General features: G+C 49.7%; 1 protein-coding gene across 1 annotated transcript; it reads left to right on the top strand.

The window, feature by feature from the left end:
• Positions 1 to 190: 190 nt before the first annotated feature.
• Positions 191 to 22,348, top strand: PSTPIP2 (proline-serine-threonine phosphatase interacting protein 2). The gene is made up of 15 exons (XM_054652178.2): positions 191 to 257; positions 8,707 to 8,807; positions 10,381 to 10,458; positions 11,301 to 11,335; positions 12,791 to 12,897; positions 13,600 to 13,662; positions 14,524 to 14,622; positions 15,471 to 15,516; positions 15,906 to 15,985; positions 17,746 to 17,844; positions 18,347 to 18,443; positions 18,740 to 18,821; positions 19,508 to 19,542; positions 19,840 to 19,897; positions 20,395 to 22,348. Exons 1-14 carry the CDS (start codon positions 225 to 227, stop codon positions 19,887 to 19,889), a joined length of 1,005 nt encoding a protein of 334 aa, XP_054508153.1. The 5' UTR covers positions 191 to 224; the 3' UTR covers positions 19,890 to 19,897; positions 20,395 to 22,348.
• Positions 22,349 to 22,765: the final 417 nt, after the last annotated feature.

The following is a 22,765-nucleotide window of genomic DNA, read 5'->3' as shown; positions in this document are numbered from 1 at the left end:
CCTCTGTCCTTGGGGCGCCGCTTCGGCCCGCACGGGTGGGTTTGTCCGCAGTGCCGAGCCTGCCTTCCCCGCCGGTCCCGCCCGCCTGCCGCTGCACGTCCCGCTCCTCCACCCGCGGGCATCCCGGGGCGGGAGCACCGTGCGTGGGAGGAGACTCGGCGGGGCGGGCCGGGCCGGGCCGGGCAGGGCAGGGAGCGGCGGAGCGCGGCGGCGGCAGCAGCAGGATGCGGGAGGCGCGCTTCAGGGACAACTTCTGGGTGAGCGGGAGCACGGCGGGACCGGGACAGCGGGGACAGAGCCAGCCGGGGCCGGGGGGCGCAGCTGGAGGTGGAGGGGTCACTGCTCTCTGGTCGGAGTTGGCTCCAAAGCCAACGATCGCGGTCGTGGGGTGACTTTGCTGGATGCTCTCGGTCGATAAGCACTGCCAGAGGGTACCCAGAGAAGCTGTGGCTGCCCCTGGATCCCTGGAAATGTCTAAGGCCAGGCTGGATGGGGCTTTGGGCACCCTGGGATTGTGGAAGGTGTTCCTGCCTGTGGCAGGGGATGGAATGAAATGTGCTTTAAGGTCCCTTCCAACCCAAACCATTCTGGGATTCTGTGATCCCCAGCGGGCACTGCCCACCATGCATGTCTTGAGAGTTGTGGCTTTACAGCCTGCCCCATGCAGCTTCAAAAGAATCCCAGCAGTGGCTGCTGCCTTGCTGGAGGAAGTCAGTGCCAGGCTGAAGGGTTTGATACCATTAATTTGCCATCAGTGAACTACTTCAAGACAGCTTGGTGAAAAATGCTCTCCTCTTGTGAGGTAATCCTGGATAGGAGCAAGTCACTTGGTATGATGCTGCTGCCAGCAGTTGAGCCATGGAGGAAAACCCACAGTTCAGGGAAAACCACAGTTTATTCTTTTCAGTCTGAAGTCTTTTCAGTCTCCTTTTATAAAAGGAGAAGGGCAGGAAACCCACATATCTGCTGCAAAGCTAAAACTCTGTGGCTACTCGGTTCCTCTTGTGGTGGATCTTCATTCTAGGTATTGGTTACCAGGAAGTAAATTACCAAATTTGGTCTTTTGGGGCTGAAAATCTTCATCTGTGAATGGTGCTGCTTGAGGTTTCCCAGATGTTGCTTGGAAGCATCTCCCATATCTTGTAGGATATGGGAGAGAAGCACAGGCCCCAGGAAGAGCTGGCACCAGGTTTGGGGCTCCTGAGTGTTGAGGAATAAGTGCAGAGCCTCACCCAGCATCATTAACGAGTTAACTGGCATAGCATTGTCAAACACATAAATGCCACACAGGTGTCAAACCTGTTGTGGAGAGTAAAGCCAACTCTGCATCTGGCAGCTGCTTCCCAGCTATTTGTTACACAGAAGTTTTCCACAGTGCTCCCTTTGCTTTGCAGACGTGCAGAGGGGAGGTTCTGAGGGTGCTGGAGGAACCACTGTGATTTCTGCTCAGCAGAAAGGCTGAGCAGGCAGGTGACACATGGGATTGTAGAAGAGCTCCTCACCGCAGGGCTGACTTTGGCTGTTTCTGCCCGCTTTGTTCCTCTCCTGCAGTGGTGTGGTGGTTTTTGAAGGAGGATCTTGGAGGAGGGGGCTCAGTGGGAGAAAACACCAGGACAGGAGCAGCCTCCAGCTCCCAAGACAAGGAGGATCTGGGGTGTTGCGTGGGGCGCTCACCCCTGCTTGACCACTTCTGAATAATCCCTGGTTCTTACTGAGCCCCAAACCACTGGTGCTGCCAGGGATTTTTCCAGGGTTTTGTCCTTTCTGAAGCCCGTGTGCTCCAAGCCCCCTGACTGGGGTTGGATGGGAGCGTGATGGATGTGACTCAGTGGAGAGTCTGAGGCCCTTCTGCGGTCGTTGGGCCCATGGAAAAGGCAGGTGCCACCCCAAAGCAGCTGCCACACCACGTACTGGTGACTGTGCATCAGTTGGGAGGGCTGGGGAGGAGGGGTGAATAAGGATAGGAAGGGAAAAAACCAAATCAAGATGAAGTGTGGAGGGCTGCACATGCAGCTTCCACCTGCTGCTGAGTGCTGTGAGTGGGCAAGCACTTCCTCCTGCAATTTTCCTCTTAGATTGCTTTGCGTAAGGTAAAAAATAGAAGGAGAAGTCTTTGCTGAAACAAGTGATTTCCTAGAATCATAGAAGCATTGAGCAGTTTGGGTTGGGAAAGACCTTACACACCATCTAGTCCACCACCCTGCTATGGTGAGGGACACCTTCCACGAGACCAAGTTGCTCTATGCCCTGTCCAGCCTGGCCTGGAATGCTTCCAGGGATGGTGTACCCACAGCTTGTGTGGGCAACCTCTGCCAGTGTTTTAATACCCTTACTCATAAACAATCCAAGCAATTCCTTCCCTGTATTTAATATGAATCTCCCATCTTTTTGTTTAAAACTGTAATTCCTTGTCTTATCATTACAAAGAGCTTGGTGAGGCACAGTTTTTGTCTTCTGTAGGTTCTTCACTTGTCAGACAAGGTGAGACCCAGAGGGCCATTGCTGCACGATCGTGGGCAGGTGGCAGATGCTGCACACACTGCTCTTTAGTAGTGATGATGGCTCAGCTTCACATCTGCTGGTCCAACAAAATGTACATGTTCCCCCCCCCCCCCCCCCCCCCAAATTAACTCATCATCCCATTCTACCTGCAGAATCCCTAAATACTGGGAAAAATGTATGTTACTCTTGTGGGAGCAAATTTGGTTAGGACAGCCTGATGAGAAGGAGGAGACTTTGGGAGTGCTCCAGGGGAAGTATGCTCCAACTGATGGGACAAAGTCTAAAAAATGTGCAAACTCTCAAAACCTAGGCCAGTTTTGGTATTGGACCTTCCAGCTTTAAAATGTGGCTGGTTGTTAGTGATGACCTCCAAATTTCTTTGTGGGGATAGGATGGTAAGGGTGAGGGTGGGCAGGCCCTGGCCCAGGGTGCCCAGAGCAGCTGTGGCTGCCCCTGGATCCCTGGCAGTGTCCCAGGCCAGGCTGGATGGGCTTGGAGCAGCCTGGGACAGTGGAAGGTGTCCCTGCCCATGGCAGGGGCTGGAATGGGATGAGGTTTAAGGTCCCTTTCAACCTCAACCATTCTTGGATTCTGTGATTGTAGGCTAAGCTGCAGCCCACCCTTTGCTCTGTTGGAATAGCAGGGCTGTGCTTCCAGCCTCACCTGGGGATTGATTAAGTTTTAAACCCCAGCAGTTGTGGTTCCTTCAGTGGGTGCTGTGTCTGCTGCTGCACTGGCTCCTGTTCCCTGCTGGAGCTGATGGTGTGATATTCCTGATGTGCTCTGGTGGGAAAGCACAGGCCCATTGGCTCTCTGCACTGAAGTTTGCTCATGCGCCTAGGTCTCAATACAAGATGATGAATTTTCTTGAATAAAGATGTTTGCTCCCTGGCACCCCACTGCGGCTCCTGCTTGCTCAGGGACTGAAGTCCAGACATGCCTGAAGCTGAACATTTTTTGCCCTGCATGCGTTGACTCCCATGTCACTCACTCCCACAGGCCTGTGAGTGAGCTGTGCAAGACCAAAAATACCCCAGAGCTTGTGTCTGTTTGCCTTTGTCCTGCCTGTAGTGATTGCCACGAGTTGGGCAAGCCTGACATTTTGTTTTCATTTGTTTTTGCAATCTGCTCTTCTTCTTTCACTATGTGAGGTCTTTTCTTTCACTTTTTTTCACTTTCTTAGTACATGCCTTGTTTTCCACAAGCCTGTTCTCACACACATTTCGGGCAACCCAACAGCCTTGGGTCTCATCAGTGCACTTTGGTGTTGTAAAACCATATGGTAAAAATATAAAGTACATCAATGCTAAGAACCACTCTAATTCTGATCTGTGGGCTAAACAGGTTGCAGCTTGGGGAATAAAATTTTGGTAATTTTGCCTTCGACGAGGCAGTGCTCTGCTCCCTGCGGTGTTTTTAGCAATGTTGCTAAAACAACCCATGGCTGGGGGGATGCAGCCCTGGGTTCCTGGGTTTATTCCCTGGCCGCTGTCTGATGGTGGCTGTTTCACTTCCCCTTCCCCCTGCCTGTCCTTCTCTAAAGGGGCACTGGCCTGGTGGAACTTGGCAGCAGCATTGTGAAATCCCCAGGTCGTTGTTTCAAAGGAACAAGGTGGGATTTGTGGGAAGAAGAAATTGCATCGAGGCGGAACAGTCCATGTCTTTTGGTGTCTCTGGGATGAGCGGGGATGGTGCTGGCGCAGGGGAAGGAAACTTCAAATGGAAAATTACAAATAAAAAAGCTGCCTTTTGCAGGATGCTGGTCCCAGGCGGGTGGATTTGCAGCAAGGCCTTTTCCTCCCTGCAGTGAGTTTGTCTGTCCTGTTATACCCTCCTGGTTGTGGGGACGAGCTGCAGCCTGTGCAGCCTCTCCTCGCCCTGCTCCCTGTGGGCACCAGCATGAAGTACTTCTCTTTGTCTCAGTGGCTTCTGCAGGCACTGACTGAGCAAGGACAGCACAGCCAGCTACACTTGCACAGTGTTTCCAACTGCTTAAATAGTCACCAGCTTCTGGTGAGTTTCTCTAAGCACACAAGGCTGAGGAAACATACTGGGAGCTTGGAACATAGATCCTTCAGGAGATGGTCCATGAACAAGTGCAGAGCCCCAAACCTTTTGGTTTGGAAGGTTGGGACAGACAGATGGAGGGCAGGAAGGCTCTGCAGAGGGCCCTGGACAGGCTGGATCCATGGGCTGAGGCCGGTGGTGTGAGGGGACAAGAAGAACAAGTGCCAGATCTTGCACTTGGGTCACCCAACCCCTGCAGCTCCAGGCTGGGCAGAGGGGCAGGAAAGGGCCCTGGGGGTGCTGGTGCCAGGGGCTGGACACGAGCCCAGGGTGCCCAGGGGGGCAGGAGGCCAATGGCCCCTGGGCTGTCCCAGCCAGGCTGAGACACAGCCCCAGGGCAGGGCCTGTCCCTGTGCCGGCCCTGCTGAGGCACCTCCAGTGCTGGGGACAGCTCTGGGCCCTCAGGACAAGAGAGACCCTGAGGGGCTGGAGCGTGTCCAGGGCAGGGAACGGAGCTGGGAAGGGGCTGGAGCCCCAGGAGAGGCTGAGGGAGCTGGGCAGGGGCTGAGCCTGGAGCAAAGGAGGCTCAGGGGGGCCCTTGTGGCTCTGCACAGCTCCTGACAGGAGGGGACAGCCGGGGGGTCGGGCTGTGCTCCCAGGGAACAGGGACAGGAGCAGAGGGAGCAGCCTCAGGTTGTGTAAAGTGATGTTTGGATTGGATATTAGGGAAAGTTTCTTCATGGCAAGGGTTATTAATCCTAGAAAAAGGCTGCCCAGGGCAGTGGGGGAGTCCCTGTCCCCAGACGGATTTACAAGCCATGTGGATGTGGCACTTGGGGAGATGGGTTAATGGTGAGGTGGGTAATGCTGGGGTTGGACTTAATAGTCTTAGAGGATTTCATAATTGAAACATTTCTCCACTGTCATTTTCTTCACAGGGTGTGTGTCTGCAGGGGTTTTCCGTGTAAATTGGGGGTAGGAGATGGAAGTGTCAGGCTCAGCAGCTTGCTGTGACTCAGACAGGATCATGACGTGCTTTCCCATCCCCAGCAGAGCATTTTAGCCCTCCTTTTGGCTGAAAGTGTAACCAAGCCCCAAAACATCACAAGCAGCACAGAAATTCCTTCTTGTTATTGATTCCACTGGGCGCAAATCCAGGCAGCAGATCAGGAAGGCGGGGGGGGGGGTGGGGTTCATGTCCTGTGAGCTTGGGAAGCATCAGGTGCTGCTTTGTCACCTTGAAATCATCTGTTTGCAGTTTCCATGGGCTGTGCTCTGAATAGCACGTGGGCTCAGAGCTGTGCCCAGCAGGGAGGACCAAGACAGATGTGTGCAGGAGAATGGCAGGAGGGATCCTCATGCTCTGTTTGGGCAGGGCTTGGTGCAGCTCCCCATCTTTCATACTTGCCTTTGGGTTAGCTTATTATGGTTTTAAATCATCTTCTCTGTGCCCATGGCTCTGTGCTTGCCGTGCTGTACTTCCTCTTCCCTTGCTGTTGCCAGCCCTGCCTTTGCAGTCACAGAATCCCAGAATGGTTTGGGTTAAAAGGGACCCTCAAGACCATCTCATTCCATCCCCTGCCATGTGCAGGGACACCTTCCACTGTCCCAGGCTGCTCCAAGCCCCATCCAGCCTGGCCTTGGACACTTCCAGGGATCCAGAGGCAGCCCCAGCTGCTCTGGGCACCCTGTGCCAGGACCTCACCATTTTCATAGCCAGTAATTCCTTCCCAATATCCCATCTGTCCCTGCCCTCTGGCAGTGGAAGCCATTCCCTGTGTCCTGGGAAGCCATTCCCTGTGTCCCTGTGTCCCCCCAGGCCTTGTCCCCAGTCCCTGTGCAGCTCTCCTGGAGCCCCTGTGGGCACTGGACAGGGCTCTGAGGTGTCCCTGGAGCCTTCTCCAGGCTGAGCACCCCCAGTCATGCTGGTCCTTTTGAGTCTTTCTGTGCCAAACCTGCCCAGAAGGTTTCTGCAAAGGCTGGTTTGAGACCATAAAACCCTTCCCAGCTCCATCTGGGCTGGGAGTTCCTCCCATGGAAAACTCACCTGGAGGAATTAAAAAGCCATATAAATGTGGCACTCGGGTACGTGGGTAGGTGAATGGTTTGGCAGTGCTGGGGAACGTTTAGACTCTGTGATCTCGAGGGTTTTTCCAACTTAAACAATTGTGTGATTCTGTGTTTCATATAACACCTTGCACCCTGAGGTCTGGTCCTGCCTTGCGTGCTTAGGAAACACACACGTGCTGGAATTAAATCCTTCTAGTGTAGGAGGAAGAGTGGTAAAACAAGGAGCTTCGTGCACATTACTGATGGGTACTCCCAGTTTTCCCCTTGACCCTTCTGCCTGGCACAGAGAGCCCAAGAGTGCCTGGCAGCAGAGCAGGATGCAAGAGCCTCTGGGTGCCCCTGGGTGTGCAGGGATCAGTGATGGGCTCTGAGCCTCCCCTGGACATTCAGTGATGGGCTCTGAGCCTCCCCTGGATGTGCAGTGATCAGTGATGGGCTCTGAGCCTCCCCAGGACATTCAGTGATGGGGCTCTGAGCCTCCCCTGGGCATGCAGTGATGGGCTCTGAGCCTCCCCTGGGCATGCAGTGATCAGTGATGGGCTCTGAGCCTCCCCTGGGTGTGCAGTGATCAGTGATGGGCTCTGAGCCTCCCCTGGATTTGCAGTGATCAGTGATGGGCTCTGAGCCTCCCCTGGACATTCAGTGATGGGCTCTGAGCCTCCCCTGGGTGTGCAGGGATCAGTGATGGGCTCTGAGCCTCCCCTGGGTGTGCAGGGATCAGTGATGGGGCTCTGAGCCTCCCCTGGGTGTGCAGTGATCAGTGATGGGCTCTGAGCCTCCATCCTGCCTGGGCTTGCAGTGGCCAGCAGCTGTGCTTTGCATCCATTCTGATTCCTTTGAAAGTGGGGACAGGAATTCAAGTGAGTGAATTCCTGAATTCCTGATCCTGTGTTTTGCAAATGTGATGAAGCCTGACCCCAGTACAGTGTTTTCTTTTCACAGACCCGGTTAGTGAAGATGTGAACCTGAGAGGTGGTTGTGGGTTTATACCTCATTTTAGAGGGACATTTGTACTTTGTAAAGGAAATTTGGTTTCTGCTTAGGTCCTGCTCCACAGTCCTGTCTTCCCATGCGAAGCTGATCTGGGATTCCTGTGGATTTTCTGCCAGTCCCACTCCACCACATCTCCCCTTCACTTCTTGCTTTCCGGTCACTGACAGTCAAGTACTTGAATAGGGAATTCCACTTAATTAAACTGTTCCTTTATCACAGATACCAGCCCTGTTCCTTCTCCTTTATTGCACCAGGAATAAATTCTTGAGAAATGCCCTCTTCTGCTGCCCACACTGTTGTGCCAGATCTCTGCATACTCTTGGCCTGGCTTTGAACCATTTCCTGAATCCCTCCATCCTGCCACAATCCTATTCAGGTTTCTTGGTAACCTTTCGTGGCTTTTGTTTCCTGTTGCTGAGTTTCATACCTGCTCCTACTATTGCTCCCTTTTCTGCAGCCATGCATAGGAATGGGGAAAGAACAGGGTAAAGTAAGTCAGACAACATCATTGCTGCTTTTTCCTTTTCCTTTTCCTTTTCCTTTTCCTTTTCCTTTTCCTTTTCCTTTTCCTTTTCCTTTTCCTTTTCCTTTTCCTTTTCCTTTTCCTTTTCCTTTTCCTTTTCCTTTTCCTTTTCCTTTCCTTTTCTTCTTCTTCTTCTTCTTCTTCTTCTTCTTCTTCTTCTTCTTCTTCTTCTTCTTCTTCTTCTTCTTTTCCTTCTTTTTCTTTTTCTTTTTCTTTTTCTTTTTCTTTTTCTTTTTCTTTTTCTTTTTCTTTTTCTTTTTCTTTTTCTTTTTCTTTTTCTTTTTCTTTTTCTTTTTCTTTTTTTTTCTTCTTCTTATTTCCTTTTCCTTTTCCTTTTTTTCTACATGCATACATGCAATATATGTTTTTAAGGAATAATTTGGAAGAAGATGACCCTTCAGAATCTATGGCAAGCGTGAGTGGCATAGATGTACCTTGTCTCAAATTGCCACCATTGTTCTCATTCTGAAGCCTCTCCCACCCCTAAAATAACATATTTTATTTCATAAAGAGGCACTTGCACGCTTGCTCCCCCTGATCCATGGCCTCCGGAGGTGGCAGGGCCATGGATTGCACTGGCAGGGACATGACTCCTGCTCCTGTGTTTTCAGAGCACGGACCTGACCAGCACAGTTGGCTACGACAGCATCATTCAGCACCTGAACGATGGCAGGAAGAACTGCAAAGAGTTTGAAGACTTTCTGAAGGAAAGGTAGGGAGGTGCCTCTGGAGCGGGCTGGGTGGAGCCTGGGAGCGGTGCTGTGGCACTGCTCCGTCTCCTGGTGTTCCCAGTTTGATTTCTGCCACATTTAACTGATGCTAAAAGGCTGTCCCATGACGTTCACCTTGCCATTTGCCTTGCAGAAGATCAGGTTAGAAGATCTTGACCTAGGAGAGCCATGGCTTTGTCCTGTCTTTGTCTCTGTGCATTATGAACACCCCACAGATTCAGTGTTAAAAAGTGGTAGGGTTAGGTACTGCCATTAAGAGGAGATGACATAAGCAGAGGTTCTGTGGCTGGTGATGACCTGGCCATGTATTTTACCTTTATGGCTCACCTGATTAGCAGTGGCTAAATATGAAGAGCATTGTAGAACACTCTACATTGAATTAATGTCATTTTGGTAATGACAGCTGGGGAAAACCAACCTCTGACTGCACAACTTGGTACAGAGCATCCTGGAACAAACAAAATGTGTATGAACAGGAGGAGAGCTGCACTTTAAAGTGTCTGATGCACCTACATCTGTTCAGGCTGTAATCCCACGTTCCAGGAAAATTTGGACCTTCCACATGAGGAAGTGGACCCTGAGAACCAAGTCTTGCTCATCAGTGACAATGCAGAGTGCCAAAAGCCTCCTCTACACCCTGTGCCCTCTTTGGCCTTGAAGGAGGTGTGGGTTGCCACTGAAGTGTCTGGCCAGGAGGAGATCAGAGGCTGGGCCTGGATTTTCCACTCTCTGGACTTGGCCCAGTTGTCCAGCACAGTTCCAGCTATGGAAAATATGCCTGCTGGATGTTTTGTCTCAAACAAAGTTCATAGGAATGTTGCTAGGTATATAAAAAAAAAAATCAATCTATAATACTTTTTTTTTCAATTTCCCTATTAGCTTCTGGAGTTTTTAGAGTTAAGGTAGGTGAATTTCATTGCCAGACTCCAGAAATCAATCACACAGAGGTCTCCATCTGTGTTAGTAGTTAAGGCATTTTAGAAAGTTGTTTTTTTTATCCAATGGATGTTTTAATGGCAGCCTCTAGCAATACTTGTTCCTTTCTGCTGGCCACATGGAGAGAACTACATTTGACCAAGCAATTCCAGCCCTGGTTGTCTGTAGTGATTTAAAAAAACAAAGAACTGGTTATTCTTACAATGCAGCACAGGAGCTCTCTTTTCCTCCTTCCTTTCTTCCAAGAGGGGGAGATAATATGGTCTCTCAGAGATGTTATTTATGTCACCTTACGAGGTTGGTCACTTTTTCAGATGCTTTCCCTAAGGATTATTGCCAGGTGCAGAGAGTACTTATTGCCACACGTGGATGGGATGTAGGGAAGGAATTCCGGGCTGTGAGGGTGGTGGGACCCTCTCTGGCACAGTTTCCCCAGAGCAGCTGTGGCTGCCCCATCCTGGCAGTGTCCAAGGCAGGTTGGACAGGGCTTGGAGCACCCTGAGGTAGTGGAAGGTGTCCTTGCCCATGGCAGAGAGTAGAACAGGATGAACTTTTAGGTCCCTTCCATCCCAAACCAATCAATGATTTCTCTCTTTGATGTCTCTCTTTCCTCAACAGAGCAATTATAGAAGAAAAATATGGCAAGGAGCTCATTAACTTGTCGAAGAAGAAGCCCTGTGGGCAGACAGAGCTGAAGTAAGTTCACAGTTGCTTTTATGGGTGTCCCTGAAGGAGGAAGAGAAGGAAGGAAGCTGTGAGACAAAACAGAATTGAAACGGGACTCAGACATTCAGAAGACGAGCCGAGATCATTCTCATGAATGAGCAGTGCTCAGTTGGGTTCTAATTGGCTTTGAGCTGGAGCCCACCAAGTTCCCCTTAGCCACAAATTAACCAAAGCACTGTTAGATGCTCAGGGGGATGTGGGCTGGTGCGTCAGCAGAAGGCTGGGGATCATGAGACCTTGGGTTACCTCCGGACAGGTTTTGTAGCCAGAGGGAAGTACAGGTACTTCCCTGACTCAAACCATGCACATCTTTAGAGCCCAGAATGCTGTGGCCACCACAGCTTGCTCCATTTCCCAAGTGATCCTCAGTGCCTTCTGCTTCCTCCTTTATTTCTGCACTTTATACACGTCCTGGTCATTTACTTACAGTTTCATACTGAGGTGTCACTTAAAACGTTTCTGCCATCTTTACTGTGCAATATTAACAGGAAGAAATGCTCCCTATTTTTCCAACCACTGGCAAACACACCATGTTGAAATTATCCCAAATGATGGTTTTAGGAGGTTGCCAGAAGCATTTGTGGAACTTTGAATTTTTAATAGCATCCAGCGTACAGAAAGATGTCAAACCAAGTGAACTATGTTGTACCTGCTGAGAGGGGAAAAAGCTGGAGGTACTAAGAGGATAAATAAATGTGCTTTGAATTCTTTGGCCATTGTTGAGAGAGCTCTGTTTTGTTAGAGGTGCTATGCTGTGCCTGTGCCTGACTCTGCTTCTCCACCCTTTCTAATGCCCTGCTTGTGTTTTTCAGCACGCTGAAGAGATCCCTCGATGTTTTCAAGCAACGTAAGTAATTATTTGTGTTTGCCAGGACAGTAAAGCCTGAAGGCAACTGCTTGGGAAGAAAACAGCAGAGAAATCTCTAAAGCTGTGCAGTGCTGAGGCCGGGCAAAGGCTGTACTGCTGGCCTGGTTCATCCCAGTGTGTGGGGCTTGGGACAGAGTGAGCCAGCACATGTGTGGGAGAGGAGACCCACAGGGCATCATTTTGGGATCTCTTGGGCTTTCAGATCTGGCTGCAGCTCAGAGATCATGTTTATGTTATGCATAGGAAGCTGTGCACAGGAAGCTCATCTAGAGTTTGTTGGACAGGCTTGTCCTCTTCACAAACACACCGCAACTCACATCTTGAACCTGGGACAGCTCTGGGCCCTCAGGACAAGAGAGACCCTGAGGGGCTGGAGCGTGTCCAGGGCAGGGAACGGAGCTGGGAAGGGGCTGGAGCCCCAGGAGAGGCTGAGGGAGCTGGGAAGGGGCTGAGCCTGGAGCAAAGGAGGCTCAGGGGGGCCCTTGTGGCTCTGCACAGCTCCTGACAGGAGGGGACAGCCGGGGGGGTCGGGCTGTGCTCCCAGGGAACAGGGACAGGAGCAGAGGGAGCGGCCTCAGGCTGGGCCAGGGGAGGTTTAGATTGGATATTAGGGAAATTTTCTCATGGAAAAAGTTGTCCAGGCCTGGCACAGCTGCCCAGGGCAGTGGGGGAGTCCCTGTCCCCAGAGGGATTTAAAAATGATATACATGTGGCACTTGAGGATGTGGGTCTGTGGTGGCCTTGGCAGTGCTGGGGGAATGGTTGAACTTGGGGATCTTAAGAGGGCTTTTCCACCCTAAATGATTGTGTGATTTTAAGTGGAGCATCTAAAAGATGGTGCTTTGCCCCCTGTACATTGTCACGGTCACATCCTGCCGTGGTAGACAGCCCCTGGAGGATGAGCACTCTGCTGTCCTGTGCCCAGTCCATCCCCTGCCTGATCCAGGTTTCTTTGCTGCCCCTGTGGGCCTCCCTAACAGGGCTCTGCCCTCACCACTGCTGACAGTTCACAGCTGTGGATTTGGAGCAACTTTGGGGGCTGAATCAGGAGCTGCCATTTGGCTCTGCTCCCTTGGTGGATCCTGAGGGTGTTTCACACTGTGGCCACCTTGCCTTCAGCCAGACGAGCCTGAGGTTGTTTTAGCCTTCATTTTTCTGTGCTCCAAGCTGCTGCCTGCTGGCCTGGGGCAGAGCAATGTGTTGAAACATGCCCAGATTTACCTGTGTGAGGGGGAGAGTTTTCTCAAACTGGGGAGCAGGTCCCAGCAGGACTGATCCTTGCATTGGTGAGCGCTGCTTGGAGGCTGCTTCAAACAAGCTGGAGCTTTTTCACTGAAAGGGGACGTGAGGTGTGCTCTAAGTTGACTTGAGAAACAGTCTCTTTAGGAATATATATATATATACATTAATAATGAATTTGTTTTCTCTTTGCAGAGATAGACAATGTGGGACAAGGTCACATCCAGCTGGCGCAAACCCTTCGGGAGGAAGCAAAGAAGATGGAGGATTTCAGGGAAAAGCAAAAGCTGCATCGGAAGAAGGTCAGGCATGGGGGGAAGATGTGCCTTCCTGCAGGGTGTTGGTCCTGCCCCAGCCAGGGGCTGATCCCGGTGCTGTCTCATGCCCTGTCCCAGCCCCTGCCACACCCCCAGTGCCTGTGCTGCTGGGAAGTGCTCAGCTCCTTCCTATGTGTTGTAACTGTGTTGAACTGTGTAGTAACCTCCAACTTCCTTCTTCTCACTTCCACATCTTCTTCGTGTGTGTTTGGGGCCAGCCACAGCACTGGAATGTTTTTAAAACATTTGTTTATAGGGCTGTATGATCTCCATAGGGGCTGCTAAAATGGCCAAGCCTTTTAACTTCTTCTGGCTTGAGATGGCTTTGTCTAGAAAACCAGGGAAAACTGGTAGAACCAGGGACTGGTTTGGACCTAGCAGAGGGGAGTGGGCTTCCCAGTTTTGCCAGAGTCTGTGGAGATGGTACAGTGCTATATATGGCTAGGATTTAGTTTGTAGAGCTCCTTTGCATACACAAAGGCTACAGTTGCCTGCAGTTGAAGGCTTAGGCAGAAGCACAAAAGATGTGTTTTGTGTAGATGATTCGGGTGGATGAAGGCCTTTAAACACATCTCAGTGTGGTCTGTGGCTCTTCCTCTTGTAAGCCATGCAGTATGTGACTTCCATCAAAGTCCTGGAGCTTTGATGGTCAGTGATGTGCTGACCGCAGGTCTGTTGTCTTCACAGATAGAGCTGATAATGGAGGCCATTCACAAAAACAGGAATCTTCAGTACAAGAAGACCATGGAGGTAAAGCAAATGTGCTGCTGTTTCTTGCCATGTGAGTTAATGCTGCTCCACACACAGACACAGAGCACTGGGACAGGCTTAAATGAGAGGGGTTTCCTCCTCTGCTATGACTCTGTGACTCTGCTGTGTCTGTGTGAGTGGTGGGCACGGTGTGCTCAGAAACAGTGAAGAGCACACCAAGGACAAGGCCAGTGGTAGCCTTGCAGGGTTGGATACAAATGGTTTAGAATCAGAGAATTATTTAGGTTGTAAAGCCTCTAAGATGCTTGAGTCCAACCGTTTTCCCAGTACTGCCAAGCCCACCATTAACCTGTCTCCCTAAGGGCCACATCCACACCTTTTTTGAGCACTTCCATGGATGGTGACTGCACCACTGTCCTGGGCAGCCTGTTCCAGGGCATGAAAACCCTTTCTGTGAAGAAGTTCCTCTGAATATCTACTCAAAACCTCCTCTGATGCAACTTGAGGCCACTTCCTCTCCTCGTGTCTCTTGTTCCCTGGGAGCAGAGCCCAACCCCCATCTGGCTGTCCCCTCCTGTCAGGAGCTGTGCAGAGCCACAAGGTCCCCCCTGAGCCTCCTTTGCTCCAGGCTCAGCCCCTGCCCAGCTCCCTCAGCTGCTTCTCATCACACTCATGCTCCTGCCTGTTCCCCAGCCCTTCCCTGAACATGCCCTTGATTGCCAGAAGCTTTTCACCCCAACCCAAGAGCAGCCTGCCTTGCAAGGCTTTTCCCAAGCTGCAGGGCACCTTTTGTGCCGTTCCCTGCTCTGCAGGCAGGCTGCTGTTCCCTTGCAGGCTGAGCTTTTTGCCCCGGAGGTGTGTCTGCATCAAACATCTGTGTGTGTGTGGTGTCTGTCCCAGGCCAAGCGTCTGTATGAGCAGCGCTGCCGCGACAAGGACGAGGCGGAGCAGGCCGTGCACCGCAACGCCAACCTGGTCACGCAGAAGCAGCAGGAGAAGGTATGGGCAGGCATTCAGCCCTGCAAGAGCCTGAATGAGGGGGGCAGGGCTCCAGGCGGCTCTCCAAAATGCAGTTTATTCCATCCAAGAGGTTACAGCAGCCCAGGGTTGTGGGTGACAGGGCCTGTGCCTACAGCTGTCAGCTCCAGCTGCAGGCAGGCCTGGAGCCCTTTGGTTTAGGTTACAATGCATTATAGACTTTTCTTTGCTGAGCATCTTAATGTAGTAGAACCAATCTATACCTTAACTATTATCTATAGCCTATCATAACTACTATAATTACCATATTCATGTCGCTGTTCTCCAATCACTACAAGTCAGTACATTACAGTTTAAGCTAGAAGATGTTTTTCAGTTTTCTTGCAGTGGAAAATTCTGAGACCTTTTTTCTACTTGAAACATTTGCTGACTTGTTTGCCTGTGCTATCTTTCTGCTTGGTAAAAACATCTTCTTGTTTGAAGTGAGTTTGTCCTTTGCTGTAAGCCATAAAACCCCCTTCTAACTAACACACCCTTTGCCTCCTTGGTTAGCCAGTAAGACTGGCTCAGCAATTCTTTTCTTCTATATCAAAACTTGCTTCCATCTCTACTCCTTCTTCAGATTCTACATTTAAAAATTTTTCTGCTAAGCACACATATCTGTGAGACTTTCTTGTCAAACTTTCATCCTTCCCAACAGGCTGTGGCATGGCGGGGGGAAAGGGATGTCTTTTCTTGCAGCTCACATGCCCCAGCTCTTGTTCCAGTTCTGGGTTTGGGGTGAGATGGGGAGGCTGGTGATGCTCCAGTGCCATTAGTGATGCACACAGCCTCTTCTTCACCTTCCTTGTCTCTCCTGGTTTTGGCAGCTGTTCCTGAAACTGGCTCAGACGAAATCAGCACTGGAGGACACTGGTGAGTGTGGAAATGCCATGTTGGGAGGGCGAGGGGCAGGGGGTTGTGAAGCTGTGGCACAGCTCTTGGGTGAGCTCCAGCTCTTGGGTCAGGCATGACTCCTTGGAAACACATTCCCAAGATAGCAGCAGTGGGCAATGTCCCTGGAGAAACCTGCATGATCCCACTACAGCCATGTCCTTCTGCTTTATCCCTGATCTCCCACCCTTTTCAGCCTTTTTCCCAGCCCTAGAATTACCTTCTAGCAAAGGGATTTTTTTAATGAATGTTAATCATGGAATCACAGAATCATAAAATTATTTGGGTTGGAAGGGACCTTAAAGGTCATCTCATTCCAACCCCACTGAAGGGCAGAGGCACCTTCAGCCAAAATATGATTTGTCTCACAGACAGGAGTTACCAGCAGAGTGTGACCACAATGGAGAAGATCCGGGACGAGTGGCAGAACGAGCACATCAAAGCTTGTGAGGTAAATGCCCCTAAACACCTCTACGTGGCAGCGTGGTCCTCTGGGTTTGCAATCCTGGCTGCAGGGCTCAGGGACAGTGCAGATTTCCTGGTTTTGTATTCCCCTGGCAGTGAGGCAGCAGGATGTATTGCAGCTAACCCTGTGTGTGTGTGTCAAGCATGGCTTCTGGATTCAAGGCCCCATTGCTCCAAGGTTTCTGCTCTCATTTTATTATTTTTATTTTTTCCACCAGCTTCTAAAATTGACAGAGTCAAGGTAGTGACATTTTTGCCCACTGCCTGCTTGCATGGGTGGCATGGCTGTCATCTTGGACAGCTGTGGTCACCTCTGCATACTCAGTAACCCCAGGCCAGTATGTCCTGGAGCCTCAACAACACCTTTGTTGCTCAGAAGACTGTCTGAAACTCTAGAAGACTTTACATGACTTTTCAGCAGAGGCTGGTGGTGGCTGGGGATGCAGGTGAAGCCATCTCCACGTGCACACTGTGCCAAGAGCTCTTCACCTGGTGTCTCCCAGACCATGCAGGAGTGTGGGAACCCCTCTGAGAGGGTATATCAGCTGAAGCAGACAGCCTCACAGGGAAGTGGTCCAGCAGGGATTTCCAGCACACGCTGGGGAATTCCAGACTGGTTACAAGAGGGCTGAACAGCTGCTCTGCTGCTGGCCTGTGATCTGTGACCAAGGGGTGGACAGAGACTGCAAAGACAGATTTTATCTCAGATCTGCTTCAGGCTTGCAACCAGCTTTCCCATGCCCAGCTGTGCTGATCCCTTCCAAGTTACCTCTCTTCAGGCTGCTATTCCAATTTTCCCTTTTGAACTGAATTTTCTGTCTGTTCTGTGTGGTGTGCGTGGGTGTCTCTGTGCTGGTGTGCTTTTGGTGTCTTCTCTGGAAGCCTCTAGGATGGGGACACAGTTTAGTGGTGGCTTGGCAGTGCTGGGTTAGTGTTTGGACTCAATGCTCTTAGACAGCTTTTCCAACCCTAATGGTTCTGTGGTGGGGAGTGGAAAGCAGCAGTTTCACTTTTGCAGATGGATGATGTGGCAGTTTTCCCTTCCATGTGTTGCAAAGGTCATAAGTGGTAACAAGTGTGGATGTTCATGGGAATATGTAAAAACATGTGAAATTGATTGAGGTGTACCAGACAGCAGATTTCACAAGGAAAAGGGACTGCTTGGAAAAGGGCTAGGCAGGAAAGAAACAGAAACACCTCTGTTTTCATACATCCTCTTTGTTTTTTATTGCTCCATATCTGGAACATGGAAGTGTTAAAATAAACCAAACATGTACTTGTGACACCTGGGAGAATGTGTTAGTGATGGCCTTGGCAGTGCAGGAGTAATGGTGAGATTTGATGATCTTAGAGGGCTTTTCCAATCTAAATTATTCTGGGATTTAAGGGTACCTCGGTAAGGGAAGTGGGCTGGGACCACAGGGGCACAGGATACTTTGGGAACCTGTACTGCCTTTAGGAAGCTGGCTTGGTCTCCCCAGAGATAGAAGTGTGCTGGGTGGTCCCCTCCACATTAGTCTTGCAGATTTTCCAAGCCTTGTACATCACCTATATGCATAGAAGGATTATTTCTGCTCTGGACAAGCTGGAGGACTCACAGCTTCCTTGCTTCCTGCAGAAGACCTACACCAACTCCTCCTGGCAGTTAGCTTTGTTGTGGCATGTGGGGGTGGGAAGCAATCAGGACAGAAGAGATTTGCCCTCATTTTGAAGATGTTATGGACAGTTTTGTCTGTGCTGTTTCAGTTCTTTGAGACTCAGGAGTGCGAGCGGATCAACTATTTCCGTAATGCCCTCTGGCTCCACGTCAACCAGCTCTCCCTGGGCTGTGTCCAGAATGATGAGGTACCTCAACTCAAAACCTTCATTTTTCTTTGTAGAAAGCAAAGCCCAGTTTGTTTCCCTGTGCACCAAGCTGGGTCACATCTGAGTTGGCCCTTGATTGACCACAGACACCAGCGTGAGTGGGCAAAAGCAGAAGGATTGGCCAAAACTCTTGCAAATGAAGTTTTCTCCGGGATTTCCACACTTTTTGAGGGTGGTGAGGCCCTGGCATGGGTTGTCCAGAGAAACTGTGGTTGCCCCTGGATCCCTGGAAATGTCCAAGGCCAGGCTGGACAGGGCTTGGAGCAACTTGGGATAGTGGAAGGTATCCCTGCCTATGTTGGGGTGGAATGGGATGGGCTTCAAATTTCTTTTCCAATCCAAACTATTCTGGGATTCTGTGATTTCCCTGACGCTGGAGCTTGTGTGAGTACTGGGCTTTCACCCTATGTGTGGTAAGCAAAGGGAAAAGCCTCGTTTTTTGACCTGATTTATACAAATGCACTTTATTTCCCTTTTGCAGAAATACGAGGAAATCCGCAAGAGTTTAGAAATGTGCAGCATTGAGAAGGATGTTGATTTTTTCGTAAATTTACGCAAAACTGGAAGTTTGGCTCCAGGTAAGAGCTTAGTAGAATCTCAGAAAGTAGTGCTGACTGCTCTGTACTCCTCATGGAGCTGGCTGCTCTGGTCAGCATCATTTTGTGTGCAGAAAACACTCATTTTGCATTTCATTCACTGCCTTGCAACACTAGTCTCTGCCACTTTTGACAGCCCCTGGAGATCATAGTCTAAAATTTTTTTAGTTTCCTATCAGGAATTTTCTCAGAGAGGGGAAAGACTTAGCAGCTGAATGTTGGTAAAGTATTTTATGTCTGTGAGAGGCTTGTATTTTACTACTGTCAACTTTTCCTAGCTCCTGTTGTTTATGAAAACTACTATAATGCCCAGAGAAATGTGACTCCTGCGAGAAGTTCAGCTCCTGTGCCTATATCAAGGTGAGGTACAACTGCAATTGCAGATGATTCTCACTCTCCCAAAACAGGCATAATTTGTTCCTTTCAGTCTATTGGAAACTGGACTTAAAGGTATTAGAGGACAATATTTGCTTGCATGGCTCATGATGTGACATGTCACCAAGACAGATCACAGGAGGAGATCTGAGGAGAATTAAAAGCATTTGTGGGAGGAGGGAGGAACTGCAGAGCTGGATTCTCTCTCGTGGGACAGAAGCTGGGCAGGGAGGACATGGTGAAGGGTTTTTCTGTCAGGGGCAAGATGATGACTGGGGCCAAGACTCATGCTAAGGATGAATTGCCACTTTGGCTGCCCCACTGAGAGAGGAGTCATGTCCAATCACGACTTCCTGATGTCTCACTCTGAGCAAAGGCACATTAAAAGACATGCCCTGAGGCTCACTTGCCAATTTTTCCCTGAGTCAGTGCTTTCTGGTTATATTTTCCTCTTCCCCACTGTGTCAGGTTCAATTCCTGTGTTTTCCAAGTGGGCTGTGGGTGGTGAGCCCACTATGACTTGCCTTGTCAGGTCTCCATAAAGCCCAGGCTGGCCAAACCTCCTTCCCTCCCACCAGCTCTGGGGGACAGCTGGAGGGTGCAGAACCAGGGCAAAGGGAGTCCCTTAGCCATGCAAATCCTCAGTTCTGTGTTTGTTTCCTTCTGTGCAGGAGGGGACCTCTGCCCACCCCGACCAATGCACCAGGTGAGTTACTGCTTCGTGGGCTTTCTGAACATGGGAGCTTTCACTTCAGCCCTTGCCCAAAATCCCTTTCCAGCCCCCTTAAACCCCCTTTAGGCACTGGAAGGAACTCTAAGGTCTCCTTGGGGCGTTCCCTTCTCCAAGTGAACACTCCCAGCTCTCCCAGCCTTGCTTGAACCTCATTCACTCATTCACTTTAACATGGATGGCCAGTGTGTGGTGCTTCTGCTCTGTTTAAAGTCACATAATGAGCACTTCTCATAGGAAACCTGAGGGGATTTTTTGTGCTCTGTGTTTCAGGGGAGCCTGATTATGCCACAGTTGATGGCTACAGTTTGGTACATTTCTAACAGTCACAGTGAGTACCCACTTTTGATGAAATGAGGCTTAAAAGAAAGAGGGAAAGGAATTTTTTACCTGGGCAGATAGTAATATGACAGGGGAGAATGATTTATACTAAAAAAGGGTAGATTTAGGTCAGCTAGAAGGGAGAAATTCTTCCCTGAGAGGCTGGGGAGGCCCTGGCAGAGGCTACCCAGACAAGCTGTCACTGCCCCATCCCTGGAAGTGTCCAAGGCCAGGTTGGACAGGGCTTGGAGCAATCTGGGCTAGTGGAAGGTGTCCCTGCCCATGGAATTAGATGGTCCTGATGGTCCATTCCAACCCAAACCATTCTGGCATTCTGTAAGAAAGGATTTACTATGAGATGAAGCTACACAGAGGAGGGACTGGAGAAAAAAGGCCATTGGTTAAGGAATGACATTTTGAGGGGACTAATTGGAAGTGACACTCCTGTCAGCCCTCCCATCATTTGTCTGTAGCTGTGGTTTAGACACTGCTGATCCTGTTCTCTAGGTTTTCCAGAAGGCAGAAGACACTGTTGGTCTGACCAGCGTGGCAGAGATGGTGTTTTCAGTTATTCCCAGACACACAGAGCTGAAGTGCTTCTGCTTTTCAAGAGAATATTTGAGGACTACGATAATTATTTGTACATTCAGAAAGCGCTTACTAAAAACCTGTGCCTTTGATCAGCAAACTCCTTGGATGGATCTGCACACTCAGAGGAGGAAAAGGACCAGACACAGGGGTCACCTGTGTCGGAAGAAGGTTTTGGTTGGAAGTTCTTCTAAAGTGTAGACATCTAGAAAGTCTGGGGCCTCCCACTCTCTGTATAACTAAGAGGTTGTCTGTGCTGAGAGGAGTCCTGCACGATGCTTTGGGCACGCTGGCTTGTGTCCAGGGTATGTGCATCCCTCTCAGATCTCAGGTTTTGCCTGTTCCTAAAGGCTCTTGCCTGTACCTAAGGTCTTTCATTAGTGGGGATTAAACTTTAGGTGAAATTTAGGTGAAATTTTAGGTCATTTAGGTGAAATTTTACTCATATCTCTCAGAAATCTTACTTAGAGGGGCACCAGCAGTTGCACCACGTATCTGGCTTAGCTGTAGCTGTGCTCCAGGCTTAAGTGGAAGCTGCTTTGCATCTACCCAGGGAGGGGCTGTGTCACATCCAACCTGCTGGGAGGTCCCAGGAAGGTTCTAAGGAATTTATTCAACTCTTCCAGCCACCTCTCCGATTAGGGTCTTGTGGGCTTTTAGGTTTATCAGGTTGCCCCTGGTAAGCTCTGGAGACCAGGCTGGATGGGGCTTGGAGCCACCTGGTCTAGTGGAAGGTGTCCCTGCCCATAACAGGGAGTTGGAACTGATGCCTTTTTGGGACTACCTAAAAACAGAGTCCAGACAAAATTAAGGGAATAAAAAGTTATATTTATTGAAGGGCCTTCAGGAACATTTTGGGCAGACAAAGCCCCCCAGAAAATGGACAGTGGGTCATGTGTTTTCACATTTTTGTAAATTCGGTCTGTTTGCATATTGGGGGTTAATCTTCCAATTACAGCTTCAGGTAATTAAGTCATTTACCCCAAGTTTGCTGCCCCTCAACTCACTTTTGTTTATGTTTCTCAGGGCCTGAGACAGTAAGGAGTCCTTGAGAGGCCTAGAGAGGAATTGTTTTGTATGACCAAAATGGGAAAGCAGTAGCTAACACTCCATATGGAGTTTAGGGTTATACACTAAAGAATTGCAGGATTACAAATATTTGCAAAATATAAAAGGTAAAATCCTAAGGCATCAGAACTAGGTGGTCTTTAAGGTCCCTTCCAACCCAAACCATCCTGGGATTCTCTGATTCTATGATTTAGTTAACTTCTGTGATTCTCTAAACTCTGAACTTGTTCTGACTATGCACCACTGGAAACAAACCTATCTACTACCGGAGCCATGAAACCGGTTTTTCTGACCACTTCTCCTGAAAGTTCCTGCCCTTGTTGTTACCATAGATATAGATATGATTATGGCTTTGATTCAGAAGCTTACATGCCTCGGGGCTGCTGGTCTCTCTGATGTCCCTGTGTGCAGTGCTGCTCCACTGCTCCTTGCTGCCTTATTTGACTGGATACAGGGACACAGGACATGGGGATAAACACACAGTTTACCTGTCTAAACCTGGTGCCAGGTCACTAACCTGGAGCAACGGGATTTGCTGTTTTTATGATGTTTTTCAAGTTGAATCTGCATGGCTTCAGCATGTGCCTCAGCCCACCAGTCCTTGGGGTTTTCACTGGATTTATTTGTGTGGGGAAGATGACAATGAGCTCCAACATCTGCCCTGCTGCCTCACAGTCAGCTGTGCAAAGTGCACATGGCAAGGAATCAGCTATCCTATTTATTTCTGAAAGACCAAGGATAAAAATACTCTTCTGAAGGAGCCTGCTGTAGTCTTAGTTCTATAAATACGTATTTTAAAAAATAAGTTCTGAGTCTTGTGTTCTGGATATCCGTTCTTTTTCAAAGTTGTCATGTTCACTTTCTGTCGGGGATGGGTTTGGGATCCATGCAAAGCATCCTAGTCTCTGCTGGATGGAAACCTACAAGATCACATCCTTTATTTCAGTCCTTGCTCAATACCAACACAGCAGTGGGAGAAAAAACCCCAAAAGAGAATGGCATGAGAAGTGCTTATCATTAGCCATGAGCTGCAGACCATGCAGGGCTGTTTGCCTTGGAGGAGTGTTTGCTCTGCAAAAACTTGCATGGCTTCTCTTCTGGGATTTTTCCACTGATTGAGCACAATAGATGCTGTTTGGCTTTTCTGGATGTAGAGGTGCCCAGTGAGGCTAAAACTTGGCTTGCACATTTACTAAAAGCACAGAAGTAATCCCAAAATCGG

The sequence above is a fragment of the Agelaius phoeniceus genome, chromosome Z, assembly GCF_051311805.1.
Source record: "Agelaius phoeniceus isolate bAgePho1 chromosome Z, bAgePho1.hap1, whole genome shotgun sequence".
NCBI lineage: Eukaryota > Metazoa > Chordata > Aves > Passeriformes > Icteridae > Agelaius > Agelaius phoeniceus.
The sequence above is the reverse complement of the archived record's forward strand: the minus strand, read 5'-3'. Positions and strand labels throughout refer to the sequence as shown.